This window comes from Myotis brandtii, unplaced genomic scaffold (genome assembly GCF_000412655.1).
Source record: "Myotis brandtii unplaced genomic scaffold, ASM41265v1 scaffold59, whole genome shotgun sequence".
Classification (NCBI taxonomy): Eukaryota; Metazoa; Chordata; class Mammalia; order Chiroptera; family Vespertilionidae; genus Myotis; species Myotis brandtii.
Window position 1 is genome coordinate 6,690,966 of NW_005370223.1, and position 15,773 is coordinate 6,706,738.

Consider the following 15,773-nt stretch of genomic DNA (forward strand, 5'->3'; position numbering starts at 1 on the left):
GCTTGGGTGCCTGGCCAGCCTGGGTGAGGGGCTGATGGCTGTTTGCAGCTGGTCACACCCCCTTCAGGGTGGGGGTCCCCACTGGGGTGCCTGGCCAGCCTGGGTGAGGGGCTGAGGGCCGTTTTCAGGCTGGCGGGTGACTGACGCTCCCAACCTGTCCTTTTTTCCTTTTTTTTTTTATTCTGGGCCAGCTTTACCTCTGAGGCTCAGCTCCAGCTATGAGACCTCCGCTGCTGAAAGCAGGTTTCTGGTCTTTGTTTACCTTCTGTATTTGAAACAATGTTGCGGTCCTGCTGGCTGAAGCCCGGGTTTTGTTTAGCTTCTATATTTGTTACAATGTTGCTTAGAGAGCAGCTGAGAGGCCGGCAAGGCAGGCGGGGAAGCTTGGCTTCCTCCATCACTGAAGTGTCAGCTGCCTGGCTGCCGGCTGCCATCTTGGTTGGCAGTTAATTTGCATATCTCCCTGATTAGCCAATGGGAAGGGTAGCGGCCGTACAGCTAATTACCATGCTTCTCTTTTATTAGATAGGATTACTGTATTATTTTCTTATTTATTTATTTATAAATTGAATTTCTTGGGGTGACATTAGTTCATCAAATTGTATAGGTTTCAGGTGTACAGTTATATAATCCTTCATTTGTAGGTTGGTGTTTTCCTTCGCCCACATTGAAGGTTAGAGGGGCATGTGATTGGGTAGTCACCTTACTTGGCTTGTTTGATTTTGGTCAAACCCAGTTGGTTAGACTCTGGTAAAATAGTCTCCCTTGACTCCAGGATTGTTAGGAGAGTAGAGAGCCTTGGGAGTGTTTCAAAGAGGTCACTTCCCCTTCCACCTGCTGGATGCGGGAGGAGATTTTTATGTGCTCTTTTCTGTGAGCAACTGGTAGGGCTCTTGGAGGTAAAATTTATGGAAGTGCCCAAGACTGGGATACCTTGGAGTTTTAAAAGTTCTATCTCGTTTACAAGTCCATCGGGCAATTATAGTTAAAAGTGTTCCTACAGATACTGGCTCCAGGCGTGGGCTTCTATTCCTGGGCCTGTATTTTTGGTCAGTTGTGATTCCCTGCTCGTCTGTTTCTCTAGTTTTCAGGGCAGCACTTTGCCCTGTGAACCTACATTCTTATGGCTTTAAGAGTTACTGATTTTCAGTTTGTTCAACTTTTTTTTTGTTTCTTGTAAGGATAGGAGTGAAGATTTCCAGAGTCTTCATATATCAGACTGGAAACTGGACATCTCATACTTTTTTTGAAATGCAGAAATGTAGAAGTTCATTGCTAATAATGTCAGTGTATTGTCAAAGAAATATATAATTACTTTTTCATATTACCAGTTCTTAAGTTATTATCTCAATATGAATTTTAACTATGGTCAGATACTTTGAGGTTTGATTTTATCTAAAATGTTGGTAAAACGGAGAATAATTTTATACTTGTGATCGTATTTAAAGACAGGATAAATGTTTATAGTGCCATATTATGATACATATTTGGGAAGCTGATAGAAATGTTCACATATCTTATATATAGATATTTTACAAATCCCAGAAATAATTCCTGAATTGGTAATTAAAATTTTTGCATCTATTAATTTTTTTCAAGTAAAGATTTGAAATGGGAAACTGATTTATAGATTAATATCTATTTATGATAAAAACTTTTGTCATTAATTAAGAACAACATGATTCCTTTCAGAGTACCACTCAGGATTTTAAAAAAATAAATATTTCTAATTTATACATTTATTTCAATATTTGTTGTTTTTAGCATACATATTATTTGGTTAAGGGTAATCTTGAATTATTCTCTAGTTTGATGAGCTGGTATGATAATCTTTCTTTGTCATTTGTTTTAAAATGTTAAGAAATTTTTTGTTCTCAAAGAAATACGATGATAACTTTTCTAGATAGAATCTAATATCACTAGTTTGCTTGTTTGCTAAATACGATATTTAGTGTTAAATATAACCTTTTATACTAATTAATTATATAATTATGTACATACGACATGATATGGCTTTAGCTTTAGGCTAAACCTGTTACACTTTTTGAAGTATATGCAGACTACAGAGGATTCTTTTTGTTAATATAGAGATATATAATTTACCAGTTATATTTATTCATTGGGATACAAAGGTGTATAAGGGTATACCTTTTCATTTATTGCTTATAGCATTAAAAATAAGAACACACTGGAAAAGAAAATCAATATGATTTAAAGAGAATTTAATTAAGAGTATTAATATAACTTCCTAAAGAAAGTCCTAGCTATTGGTGTCCAGTTTTAGTTACCAATTCTTAGTCTTTCTTTGGGAAAGTGAAAGATAATCAACTCACAATTGAGTCCTAGGTTTGCCTCTCAGGACCAGTCCTACGCAGAGTGTGAGAAGCCAAATTTCAGAGGCATCACTGCACTTGTGTCTGATCTTTCTCTACCCTTTAAACATCCAGTGCTATTTCAGGGAAGCACTGAGTTGATTATGGTTGAAATGCGTTTTTAGTTTGTTATAGTTATATGAATAATTTACTTTAGCTTATGAATATTTTAAATTTAATATATGTACTTATTTTAGTAGCTATGTTTAGGTAGATTGGATACATTCCCCTCTCCTCCGGTTCCTTTAACTGCCCCTTTAAGCAGCAAATAGTCATTTGCAAGGCTTTAAAAATACATTTATAGAACCTTACGTTTTATTTAAAATTTTATGCCTTCAATTTACATTAATGAAGAAATTTTAAAAATAAAGAGGAAATCCGTTTATCTTCAGTAAAGCAAATGTAACTGTGTTTAATGGGGTACCTTAAAGTAATTATTTTAAAAGCATCAATATCAATAAAATATGCAGAAAACGTGAGGACTAAATCATGAAATCATTTGGAACAGCAGTAGAGTTTTAATATTAGTCCTCTATTAAGAACAAACGCTTCCACTTCTGTTTTATTTTTTTGGTGCCAAATTAACTCAAATGGGTAATTCCAATGTTTGGCAAAGCACTAAGCTTTTCCATGTAACAAACCTCAGTTTTCATACGACCACAAATCTGTAGATAGAAATGTCTGCCTAGTATCGTGCACTCAGTTGCGCAAACTTATCTTTTTAGGGTCAAAGAAGAGCACAAGCCCCAGCCGACACAGTAAGTAAATGTCCTAAGAGTGCAGTGGGCTTGACTTCTGTACCTTTGCCATATCTGCTTCCGGCACCCGGGATGGTATTAGCTTACACTAATACTGGAGAGGCTGCAGCTGGCGTGTCTTCTGCTTCCCGACTCTCTGGCTGGTAAGACAGCTGCCTGCAGTTTCTTACTTCATCCACACACTGACTGGATGTAGTAGTTTTTCGCTGCCTGCTTGTGGTCTGGTTCAGTGTTCAAACTTGATTTCCCTACCTTCCGACTGCCTGGGTGCTAGCTGGAGCTCCCATGTCCATTGGCTGTAGCTTCTGTGCCTGTGTATTTTTATTATGATGGGTAAGAAAGCGTTTGGCCTACCTTGTTATTCCTTTGGTTATTCAGTCACACTATTTGCTTATTCAAACAGGTGGTTTCCCTTTAGTGGGATCACTGAACTGGTAAATAACGTGCTTCAGCCCCAGCAAAAACAACAAAATGAAAAGGAGCCCCAGACGTAAGTAAGCTGATCTGCATAGACTAAATATTATCTCTGATAGTGTAACATACTAAAGAGTCTATATTAAAATGCTGCCCTTGGAATATTACCCCTTAGAAATGAAAATTGTTAGATTATGAGTTTGGTACTTTGTCCTTTAATTAGCCCATAGAAATCTAAAAAGAATACAAGGATAATTTATAGGGAAGTAAAAACAAAGAGGTAACTCTCCCCCCCAGCTTTAGTATAAATAATGTAAAATATATTTATTCAACAAAATATCTTTCTCTAATCATGCAATATATTTCAAAGTATGTTTTTCCCCCCGAGAGGACATTAAGAGTTATTAATTCCCAAAGGCAATCTGTGGTCAAATAGTTTCGGAAAGATTCTGCCAAAAGATTAAGCAGTTTTCTTTATTGTGTAACGTCTTAGTTTTTAAATGTGCTCCAAAGGTGTTAGAACATATAGTGTTTACTAACTTACTTGACTGCTGAGTCCTCTTTTCATTGAACATTTCAAATTACGTTGTACCATAATTTGGGAAAGCAGCGACTTATTCTCACATTGACCTGAAACATTAAAAAAAGGTCCATTCCATTCATTTTATTTATTCTTTGAGAAGTTGTTCACACTTACATCTTTTTAACTTTGTACAAGTCATTATTTATGTTGTGAATTGGAAATAACTCTGAGAATGTGAGAAAGACTGCACATATTTAAATTCCAGTCTCCCCATGAAAACATCCATTTTACTCAGAAATGCTCTTACCATCCAGCCTCTGCACTTTTTAAAGTAGGAGTTATGTTTACCGAGAAGATGGTTTGGTTGTAGGAATGGGCAGATTGAAAAGGACATGAACTTGAGAAGAGAATGAGAATGACTACCAGGAGCCCTAAGATGAAATAGTTAGAAAAACATTCACTTTTTTCATTTAAGTACAAACTAGAAGATAAACGTCTTTTTGTCTAGTTATCGCCTCATCCATTTTATATTACCTTGTATGCATTTTATTTAAAATGTCACCTTTTCAGTTTCAATTGAAGTAAAACTATGTTGTGAAGTAAAACTATGTTATAAAACTAATAGTTGGTATGTAGTTCTAAAATCAGAACTGTTGCTGTATATAAGCTAGTTGAAGTCCAGACCGGGTATCTAACAGAATGCCTGATGTAATAGGAACTCAAAATAAATATTTCCTTACAACTGATTCACATGTTTTATCTTTTAAAAAAATATATATTTTATTGATTTTTTTACAGAGAGGAAGGGAGAGGGATAGAGAGTTAGAAACATCGATGAGAGAGAAACATCGATCAGCTGCCTCCTGCACATCTCCTACTGGGGATGTGCCCGCAACCAAGGTACATGCCCTTGACCAGAATCGAACCTGGGACCCTTCAGTCCGCAGGCTGACACTCTATCCACTGAGCCAAACCGATTAAGGCATGTTTTATCTTTTTATGATACAATAATAACGGAGACTTATTTGTAAAATATAGAGTGCTTCTCTTTCAAGTGGCAACTCAGAGACCTAAGCTGCTTCCCATCTTGTTCGTAAGCCAGCTGAAACACATAACCCCCAGGGTTGCTGCATCAGAGGAAGAGAGAGAATGGTGTACTCACACTTATTCTTAGTTGTAGAAAGCAGGAAGTGACATAAGCCACTTTTGCTCACAGATCATTGCCCAAAACTTGTCACAAGGCTCTTAGATAACTGCAAGGACATCTAAAAAGTCTTTCCATGTGCTCACGAAGAGTGGCGACTTTATATAACAAGCAGTAGTAACATTTATTACAGTTATTTTACATTTGGTTCTCATTTATTGCAATGAGATGGAAATTTCAGGATGCCAAAAGATGAAGATTTGCCAAAAGAATGCTGCTATAGCAAGGGTAACGCCAATATCAGCCCTAACTCCTGGTACTGACGTTTCTACTGAAACTGTTGTAATGACTTGGCATCAAAGTCTAATTTTATAAGACGGAAGATTAGATTTAATAATATGAAGAACATTTGAATACATAAGTGTCTTTCAGAAGGAAGGAAATTTGTTGGATTTTTTTCAGGGAACACGTGTTAAATTTTGTTGGGGATTACAGGGAGGCTTACATTCTCTTAGGTAACAGTGAAAGACTCATAGATTAAAAATGTGATAACAATGAAAATATATTTAGGGCATACTGAGAAACCATTAGTGATCATCAGATGAGTCAGAATCTAGTAAAAAAAAGAGGAACCGTAAACAATAATTTTTAAAAGGAGAAGTAGAGCTCTCAGAAAGCATTCTTCTGTTCTTAGGTGGAAGCTGTCTCCTTTGGTTTGTCATCTGCTTGACACAAGAGTCATTGGTTAGCTGTTTCTCTCCAAAGAGCATTAGCTTTAGCGGATTCTTAAGGCACTCCTATTTAAACTCTCCCGATGAGGCGGATTTCCAACAGTCTAGGCAAAATTGTTTGTGTCTTTTTGGTGGTGAAACATGAATTTGAGGGTCAACATTTGGAGGCTTTCACTGACGTGCTAATTGTTATCATGGCGTTGCTGTCTTTTTCGTTAAGACTCTGGGCAGTTTTTTTCTCCCATCTTTTCCAGAAGACTAAATATTTAGGTTTTTGGTCATAGTTTTGGAAAGACTGCTGGTACCAGTTGATGATAAAATTGGGTGTTTCATGGATTTCTTTCTGTACTTAAACATGTTAACTTGTAATAGAGCTGAGTCTAGGATCAGAGGTAAAAATTTTAAATGCATGCGCCCTAACCGGTTTGGCTCAGTGAATAGAGCGTCAGCCTGCGGACTCAAGGGTCCCAGGTTCGATTCCAGTCAAGGGCATGTATGTTGGTTGCGGGCACATCCCCAATAGGGAGTGTGCAGGAGGCAGCTGATCGATGTTTCTCTCTCATCGATGTTTCTAACTCTATCCCTCTCCCTTCCTCTCTGTAAAAAATCAATAAAATATATTTTAAAAAGAATTTTAAATGCATGGGAAGCCTATTATTAATTCACTAGAGGCCTGGTGCATGACATTCGTGTATTGCGGGGGGGTTGGGGAGGTCTCTCAGCCCGGCCTGCAACCTTTAGCAGTCCGGGAGCCCTCAGGGGATGTCTGACTGCGGCTTAGGCCCACTCCTAAGTCACAGTCGGACATCCTTAGTGCTGTCGTGGAGGTGGGAGAGGCTCCTGCCACTTTCTGCTGTGCTCGCCAGCATCAGCCCAGCTTGTGGCTGAGCGGAGGGGGGGGGGCACTGACCAGCTGGGGGGGCAGCTCCTGCGCTGAGCGTCTGTCCCCTGATGGTCAGTGTGCGTCATAGCAACTGATCATTCTGCATATTACCCTTTTATTATATAGGAGAAGGGAGAGTTGATGGATCTCCAAAGGGTTGATTTTACTGTTTTGAAGGCTAATGGCATGGAAACTGAAGGTCTTTGAGACTATTGTTAATTTAATTTTACTTAAAAAGTTCTACTTTTTCTTTTTCTGAAGATTGAGAATGATATGGACAAAAATGTTTTATTATAAGCTATGTGTTTCTTATTGGTGCTTGCTGGTCCAATCAGTTGATAATGCAGTTGTGAAACAAGTTACAAAGCCCAAGTACTATATATTCTGGAATATATGTAGCTCTTTATTTTTCTGAAATCATCCCTCTAATGAAATGATATTGCTTTCTTTTTAGTGTTTATAAAATCTATCTTATTATGAGAAACCCTCAATTTCTTTAGTTTGATTTACAAAGTATTGCTTGGAGGAGAAAAAAGACCTCAAACAATCATACCTACACCTATAGAGATTACAGTTGTACGCCTTATCCAAGTTTTTGCTTTCTGGTCGGAAAATATTAAGTGGAAAATTCTAGAAATAAACAAGTCATAAATTTTAAATTGTGTACCATTTTGAGTAGTGTGATGAAATCTCATGCTGTTCACTCTGTCCTGCCCAGGATGTGAATCACAGTGTATCCACGCTGTGTATGTTACCCACCCATTTAATCACTTTAGTAACCATCTCAGTTATCAGAAGAACAGTGCTGGTGTTCAAGTAGCCCTTATTTACTTAACAAAGTTCAAGACTATTGATGCTGGCCCAGCAGGTGTGGCTCAGTGGTTGAGCATAGACCCGTGAACCAAGAGGAACCTGGTTCGATTTCTGGTCAGAGCGCATATATTTTTTTTTTTTTAGATTTTTTTCTTTTTTCTTTTTTTTTTTATTGCTAAAAGTATTACAAAGGGTATTACATATGTGTCCTTCCCCCCCCACCCCCCAAAAGAAATTTCAATCGTTGTGCTGTTGATATTTGGCTCTGTTGACTAATGAGTTTGCCGACCACTGACCTAGGCTATTATATAGAAGAGTAGAGGCCTGGTGCACAAAATTTGTGCAGGGGGGGGGGTGTCCCTCAGCCCGGCCTGTACCCTCTCCAATCTGGGACCCCTCAGGGGATGTCCGACTGCCTTTTGCCATCTGGGACCGCTGGCTCCTAACCGCTCACCTGCCTGCCTGCCCCTAACCCCCTCTGCCTGCCCTTCTTTTTTACAGCAGCATAGTATTCCATCATGTAGATGTACCACAGTTTTCTAATCCATTCATCTACTGATGGGCACTTAGGCTGTTTCCAGATCTTAGCTATGGTGAATTGTGCTGCTATGAACATATGGGTGCACATATCCTTTCTGATTGGTGTTTCTGGTTTCTTGGGATATATTCCTAGAAGTGGGATCACAGGGTCAAATGGGAGTTCCATTTTTTGTTTTTTGAGGAAACTCCATACTGTCTTCCATAGTGGCTGCACCAGTCTGCATTCCCACCAGCAGTCAGAGCTCATATTTAGGTTGCTGGCTGGATCCCCAGTAGGGGATGTGCAGGAGGCAGGTGATCCATGATGTTTCTGTCTATCCCTCTCCCTTTCTCTCTAAAAATCAATTAAAAAAAAGTGTATGTTGGCAATTTGGATAGCTAAAGAGAAGCCAAAAAATGCTTCTTTAAAATGTGGAAGTTCTAGATTTAGTAAGGAAAGCAAAAAAAAAAAAAAAAAAATCATCATATGCTGAGGTTGCTAAGATCTACAGTAAGAACAAATCTGTTAAATTGTAAAGAAGGAAAAATAAATTTGTGTTAGTTTTGCTGTTTCATTTCAAACTGAAAAAGTTATGGCTACAATATGTGATAAATGTTTACTAGTTAAGATGGAAAACTCATCAAATTTGTGGGTGGAAGACACGAACAGAAAATGTGTTCCCATGCCCAGCTGGCATGGCTCAGTGGTTGAGCGTCAACCTATGAACCAGGAGGTCATGGTCCAATTCTAGTCAGGGGACATGCCTGGGTGGCAGGCTCGATCCCCAGTAAGGGGGGGTGGGGTGGCGTGCAGGAGGTAGCTGATCAATGATTCTCTTTCATCATTGATGTTTCTATCTCTGTCTACCTCTCCCTCTCCCTTCCTCTCTGAAATAAATAAAAACATATTAAAAAGAAGAAAAATAAAATATGTTCCCATGTTGTGTCAGAAAGCACTGAGCCTATGGGAAGACTTTAGTGAGGGGTCCCCCGAATGAGTGACACCAAGCCATTTACTGTAAGTAAGGGGTGGGTACACAGATTCAGGAATAGGTTTTGACTAAAAAAATATAACAATTACTGAAGAAGAGAGAGAGAGACCACATTCACATAACTTTTATTACGGTGTGTTATGATGGTTTTATTATTAGTTATTGTTTTTAACCTCTCACTGTGTCTGGTTTATAAATTAAACTTTATCATAGATATGTATCGGCAAAAACTTAGTATATGTAGGGTTTGGTATTACCTGTGGTTTTAGACCTTCACTGGGAATGTATATCCTGTACTGTACCTGATGGAATTTGTGAAAAGGGAGATAAATTTAGCATCAGTTTAGAAATTCTCAATGGCTGGTGCTGGAAGTTGTAGTAAACAAAACTTTAAAGATTATTTTACAAAAGTAGTAATGTATATTACTAGTTTATGGAGATCATGAAAGCACATACTTATCAGATAAATGAGAAAATAACAGCAACAAAAACCTATGTGGCTGGGTATAAAATTACTGGGACAACAGGATTACCATGAATTAACAGATGGAAAGTTTAGTTTTCTCAAAGAACTCAAAAGTGAAGAAAATTTATTTTGGAAAACATTGAGTTCAATGAGTTGCTTTAGTGATTACGGAGACATTGATGTAGAAATAAGAAAGGGGAAAAAGCCATTTTTCCAAATTATTGTGTGTTTTTAAAATTTTTTTTCTGTTTTTTTCTTCGTTTTGGTATATGTCTTTTAAACATTGATTTGTAATAAAAGTTTTAAATTAAGTATGAGTATATCTTTGACTCCTTCTTTTTATATCAAGGATTGATTTGCAGAATATGGCCTGTGGTTCCAATCCTGTCTGCTGCCTGTTTCTATAAATAAAGGTTTATTGGAACACAGCCAAGCTCATTTGTTTGCATGTGTTCTATGACTGCACTCGCATCCCACCAGCAGATTTGACTAGTTGTGACAGAAGTCCTGTGTCCACAAGGCCCAAAATATCTATTTCTGGACCTTTACAGAAAACGTTAGCTGACCCCTGATTTACATCACTGGCAGGTTATATATTCAAGTTTACATACTTAAGATCTTTTAGACTAGTGGTTCTCAACCTTCCTAATGCCACGACCCTTTAATACAGTTCCTCATGTTGTGGTGACCCTCAACCATAAATTATTTTCGTTGCTACTTCATAACTGTAATTTTGCTACTGTTATGAATCGTAATGTAGATATCTGATATGCAGGATGTATTTTCATTGTTACAAATTGAACATAATTAAAGCATAGTGATTAATCACAAAAACAATATGTAATTATATATGTGTTTTCTGATGGTCTTAGGCGACCCCTGTGAAAGGGTCGTTCGACCCCCAAAGGGGTCGTGACCCACGGGTTGAGAACCGCTGTTTTAGACCTTTCATTGCATTTGGAGTTTGGTTCCTACAGTGTTGTTCTGGAGTAGGAACAAACACAAAAACAATGAAATGGAATACAGGGTCCATAAGTAGACCCAGGCACATGTGGAAATTTAGTATGTGACAGATTGCCATCATAAATCAGAAGAAAAAAGGATAGACTATTTAATGGTCCTGGGAAAATGGAATCTCTATATAAAGGAGATTGAAATTCTTACATCATATCACATATAAAAATAAACATCAGATCAATTAAAAGCCTAAATGTGAGAGGCAAGATTATAAAGCAAGTAGGAGGACCTGGAGAATTCTTTTTTGACCGACTTAAAGGTATGTAAGGATTCTTTTTAGAGCCAGCTACTGAAATCACAAACCATGAAGGGAGAAATTGATGTATTTGACTACATAAAAATTAAAGATTTAATTTTGTTAATTTTTGTTTAACAAAGGACACAATGTTCAAAATTAACAGTCGATTGTCAGACCAGGATATTTGTGCCCAGGTGGCATGGCTCAATGGTTGAGTGTCGACCTATGAACCAGGAGGTCATGGTTCGATTCCCAGTCAGGGCAAGGAGCATGCAAGAGGCAGCAGATCAATGATTCTCTCATCATTGATGTTTCTATCTCTCTTTCTCTCCCTCTGCCTTCCTTCTCTGAAGTCAATAAAAAATAAAATTATTGCTCATGGGCCAAATCTGGCCTACTGTTTGCTCTTTTTTGTTTGTTTTTAAATAACTGGCGAGTTAAAAATGGTTTTTACATTTTAAAATAGTTGAAAAAAATTCATTGGTAATATTCTATGACTATAAAGTGACATGAAATTCAAATTTGTGTTTATAAATAATGTTTCATTGCGACACAACCATGTTCATTCATTTACATTTTACAAATGGTTGCTTTCTGGTTCATACTTTTTACATCCCATTAAAGAAGTATTTATTTACCCAAGGGCACAATTTTCCTCAATATTGTCTTCTAGAAATTTTATAGTTTCAGTCATTACATTCATTTCTGTAGTCCATTGATTATAGTTCTGTAATATATTGAGTTAGTTTTAATATAAGATGTGAGGTAAGAATTGAAGTTCATTTTTTCACACATGAATTTCCCATTGCTTAAAAGACTTTCTTTTTTTCTCTAATTAATTACCTTGGAACTTTAAAAAAAAAATCAATGACCATTTAAATATTGGACTATTTTTGGACTCTATTATTTTTCATTGTCATATGTGTTTCTCCTTTGCCAATGCCATATTGATTTGATTATTTGTGTAGCTTTTACAGTAAGTCTTGAAATCAGTTATTGTTTTAGCCTTCTTTTTCAAAATATTTTGCTTATTCTAGGAATTATACTTTTCCATATACATTTTAGAATTACCTTGTGAATTTCTTCGAAAAATTATGCTGAGATTTTGTGATGTCATTGAATCAATAGATTGATTTGTAGAGAATCAATATCTTTTTTTCTTTTTTTGTTTTGTTTTGTTAATTCTCACCCGAGGTAGATATATATAACTGCATATGTTTTGCAAAATTCACTGAAGTGTATTATCTGAAAGGGGTGAATTTTACCATGCATAAATTATACCTAAGAGAAAAACTGACTTTAAAGAAATTAGTTTCACAGCGCTAACCTTAAGTTAGTAGGTAAATTAAAAGTAGAGCTCTGTGAATGAGCCCTTATTATCTACTTAATCACAAAGCATACTTTCTTTTTCACATAAACCAATAAATTCAAATAGCCATGTCATTGATCTTTAGAGAGTTGAAGGCAAGGGGAGAGACAGAGAGAAACATTGAAGCGAGAAAGACACAGCAATTGATTGTCTCCCACAGGCACCCCGACCCATATTGAGCCTGCAACCTAGGTATGTGCCTTCGCTCAGAATCGAACCTGGGACCCTTCAGTCCTTGGACCGACACTCTAATCACTGAGCAAAACCAGCTAGGGCCATTTTAATATTCTTTACAATAGAATAAATCGTTTTCTGGATGACTGTAGACATGTAAGCTGTGTGATAGTATGCAGAGACATCACCGTACAGGAGTTCTGATTGGTGCATAGTCTTCAATAATTACAAGGTGTTACTTGAATGAAACTGTTGTCAAAGCAGTAAGACTGCATTTATGCATCCAGCATTTTCAGGATTGTTGGTAAACCTGGGCATATTTTTCTCCAATAATTTTGTCTCTTGTTATTACAAGGCATAACTTGCTCACGTACACCTCGTTGACAGTACCTTTGGTAACAGTGCCTGAAGTTGTATAAAGTGGGGATGATGGATTCTTCTTTACACCAAGTATTGGCAGGCAAAAGGTGGCTTTCAGTTCAGGATGTGTTGTTACATGGGCCTTCTTGAAACGTAAACCCATTGGCCTAATGAATCTTCCATATTTAGGTGGTTTTTGAGTAAAGCCATCTCCAACAAAGCACTTTAGTAACCATCCTCCTCCACGCCTTTTTCTTTCTCTTTCTTGTTCAAATAACTTTTAATACCTCTGTTTCTCCCTGAGCATGAACTTTGGGCAGAGGGACTTCCCATTTTCCAGCTTCCTTTCCTCTCTTTGTTTTTGTTTAATCATATTGGAAAGTACTTTAGCTTGGGTTGTCCCTCTCTGTCCAGTAGATAGGCAGGTACTGCTCCTTGTGGAGTCTTTTCATCATTCTTTTGTTTGGTGTTTCTCTTTTTATGCATCTTGATAGTCTTTTTCATTTGTATTTTCTCAGCATGGCGCTGTTTACAGTAGAGCTTAGCCTTCAGACCAGTCATCTTTTTTTGCCTTTGAACATTCATGAGCCTCTCGACCTTCCTTCTTTCTCTTCTCATGGTAATCCAAACAATATCCATAGCGTTTATGGTGTAACTCAGTATTCTTATTTTGTGGCATGTTTTATATTTTTAGCATTTCCATTTGACTCTTACAGTTTCTGCTTTAATACTCTATCTGTTTATGCATTATGTTTTTCTATATATCTTTCACCTTAACAATTTTAAAATTTATTGATGAGAGAAAGAGAGAGAGAGAGAGAGAGAGAGAGAGAGAGATGGATTTGTTGTTCTACTTATTTATGCATTCATTGGTTGATGCTTGTATGTACCCTGACCGGAGATTGAACCCACAACCTTGGCATATCAAGAGGATGCTCTAATCAACTGAGCTATCCGGCCAGGGCCTACCTTAACAATTTCAATTATATAAATGTCTGTCTCTGATAATTTCATCAGCCTTGTCATCCCTGAATCTAATTATATTGGCTATTTTATCACTTGACAATGGGTTTTTTAATTCTTGTTATTTCCCCTAGAGTCTCATGGGTTTGAATTGTGTTTATTCTTTAAAGTGGGCATGCCTTTTATGTCAGACCATTAATGTTGGGGATTAAATCACCAAGCAAGTCAGGAGTTCACATAGGTTTGGATGTTGTTGTTTTAATCATTACCTTTAGTGCACCAGTCTTCAAATTCTGTTAATAGTGGATTACTGTTGCGTTGTGCTTAATTAGAATGGATGCAGGAGCACCACGAAACCACTAGTCATCTCTTCTACACTCACATATGTGCACCCCCTAAAGGATTCTTTGTTAATATGTTCTGCTCCCAATATTACTCATGAGTAACCAACGGAAGCCTGTGGCAAAGTGCTTGTGAGTGTGAACTCACCCCTAACCATTCCAAATTGTCATGTTAGCCCACACTTGGCCGTTAATAATTTGTTCAAGTTTTAACTGATATCCTCTTGCCTGCCTACGTGGTGGCTACCTCTTACTCCAGTGCCGAAGATGGAACAGTGTGCCCTTGTTACTCTTTGGAGGGGCTTGTCACTCTTTGGAATTAAACTTATATGTTTGCCTTTTCAACTCTCTGATGGGCTCAAGAAAAGTTGTGATTTTGTAGTTTAGCCTTTGGTCAATTTTTAGAATGGGAGTAACATTATTTATAATTTTGTAAATCCTAAGCGGAACTAATTATAGTTTTAAAACATTTTCAATTTTCCTTATAAAAACAATGGAAGTGAAAGTTATATCACTATTTATTCGTTATTTTTATTTTAAAAATATATATTTTTGTTGATTTCAGATAGGAAGGGAGAGGGAGAGAGAGATAGCAACATCAATGATGAGAGAGACTTATTGGCCAGCTACCCCACTGGGGATCGACCCCCCCCCCCCCCCCGGCATGTGCCCTGACTGGAAATTGAACTGTGACTGCCTGGTTCATAGGTCGATGCTCAAGCACTGAGCCACAGCAGGAGGGCTATCACTACTTATTTTTAACTGGATTAAATAATACCTTTCCTAGATACATTTTTTCTTATTCTTTCATTTTATTTTTAAAACTTGGCCATTTATTTGCCCCGCCTTATTTTATAGGATCCTAATATTTCACAGTGTTTTTATAGCCAACTAATGTCCAGACGGTTGAACAGATTTAAACAATTAGTGAGAGCACTCATCCAGTGTATTTCCCTCTGTCTGGATTCTTTTTTTTTTTTTTTTTTGTTTTTTTTAAAAATATATTTTATTGATTTTTTACAGAGAGGAAGGGAGAGAGATAGAGAGTTAGAAACATCGATGAGAGAGAAACATCGATCAGCTGCCTCCTGCACATCTCCCACCGGGGATGTGCCCGCAACCCAGGCACATGCCCTTGACCGGAATCGAACCCGGGACCCCTCAGTCCGCAGGCCGACGCTCTATCCACTGAGCCAAACCGGTTTCAGCTGTCTGGATTCTTAAGATCACTCCAATTCAGATCTTGTCTGAATGATTTGAATTGCATAGGTTTTGGTTTCACTGTGTAAGTCAAATAAACTGCCTTTATTTTGAAATTAAACTTTGCAAAATAATATAAATATTTTAGAGTGTATGGTTGAAAATATATTGCAAATAGTAGGTAGAAATTTTACAATTATAATAGAAGAAATATCTCCATAGACATATATTGAATTAATTGGGCCTTACATTAATATGTATATCAGAAGGCAGAATTAGTTGCAACACTTATGATATGATGCGCCATATAAGATGTTATTCCATTATCAGAAAATTAAATTTTTATTCTTTTATTCTCTATGGATTTTTTGAAATTTAGTTTTTTATTTTTATTGATTTCAGAGAGGAAGGGAGAGGGAGAGAGAGAGAGATAGAAACATCAGTGAGGAGAGAGAATCATTGATTGGCTGCCTCCTGCATGCCCCCTACTGGGGAT

At 37.2% G+C, this 15,773-nt stretch overlaps 1 protein-coding gene and 1 pseudogene across 7 annotated transcripts in view; one reads left to right on the forward strand and one right to left on the reverse strand.

Moving 5' to 3' along the window:
- Positions 1-3,165: 3,165 nt before the first annotated feature.
- Positions 3,166-15,773, forward strand: part of RIMS2 (regulating synaptic membrane exocytosis 2) — a 304,062-nt gene continuing 291,454 nt past the window's right edge. For all 7 annotated transcript variants that reach the window (XM_005879299.2, XM_014550249.1, XM_014550250.1 and 4 more), the window contains exons 1-2: positions 3,166-3,273; positions 3,534-3,620. In XM_005879299.2, the coding sequence (XP_005879361.2) occupies positions 3,203-3,273; positions 3,534-3,620 (158 nt within the window). In that variant the 5' untranslated portion in view covers positions 3,166-3,202. The remainder of the gene's footprint in view (positions 3,274-3,533; positions 3,621-15,773) is intronic.
- LOC102245177 lies at positions 12,655-13,452 on the reverse strand (annotated as a pseudogene).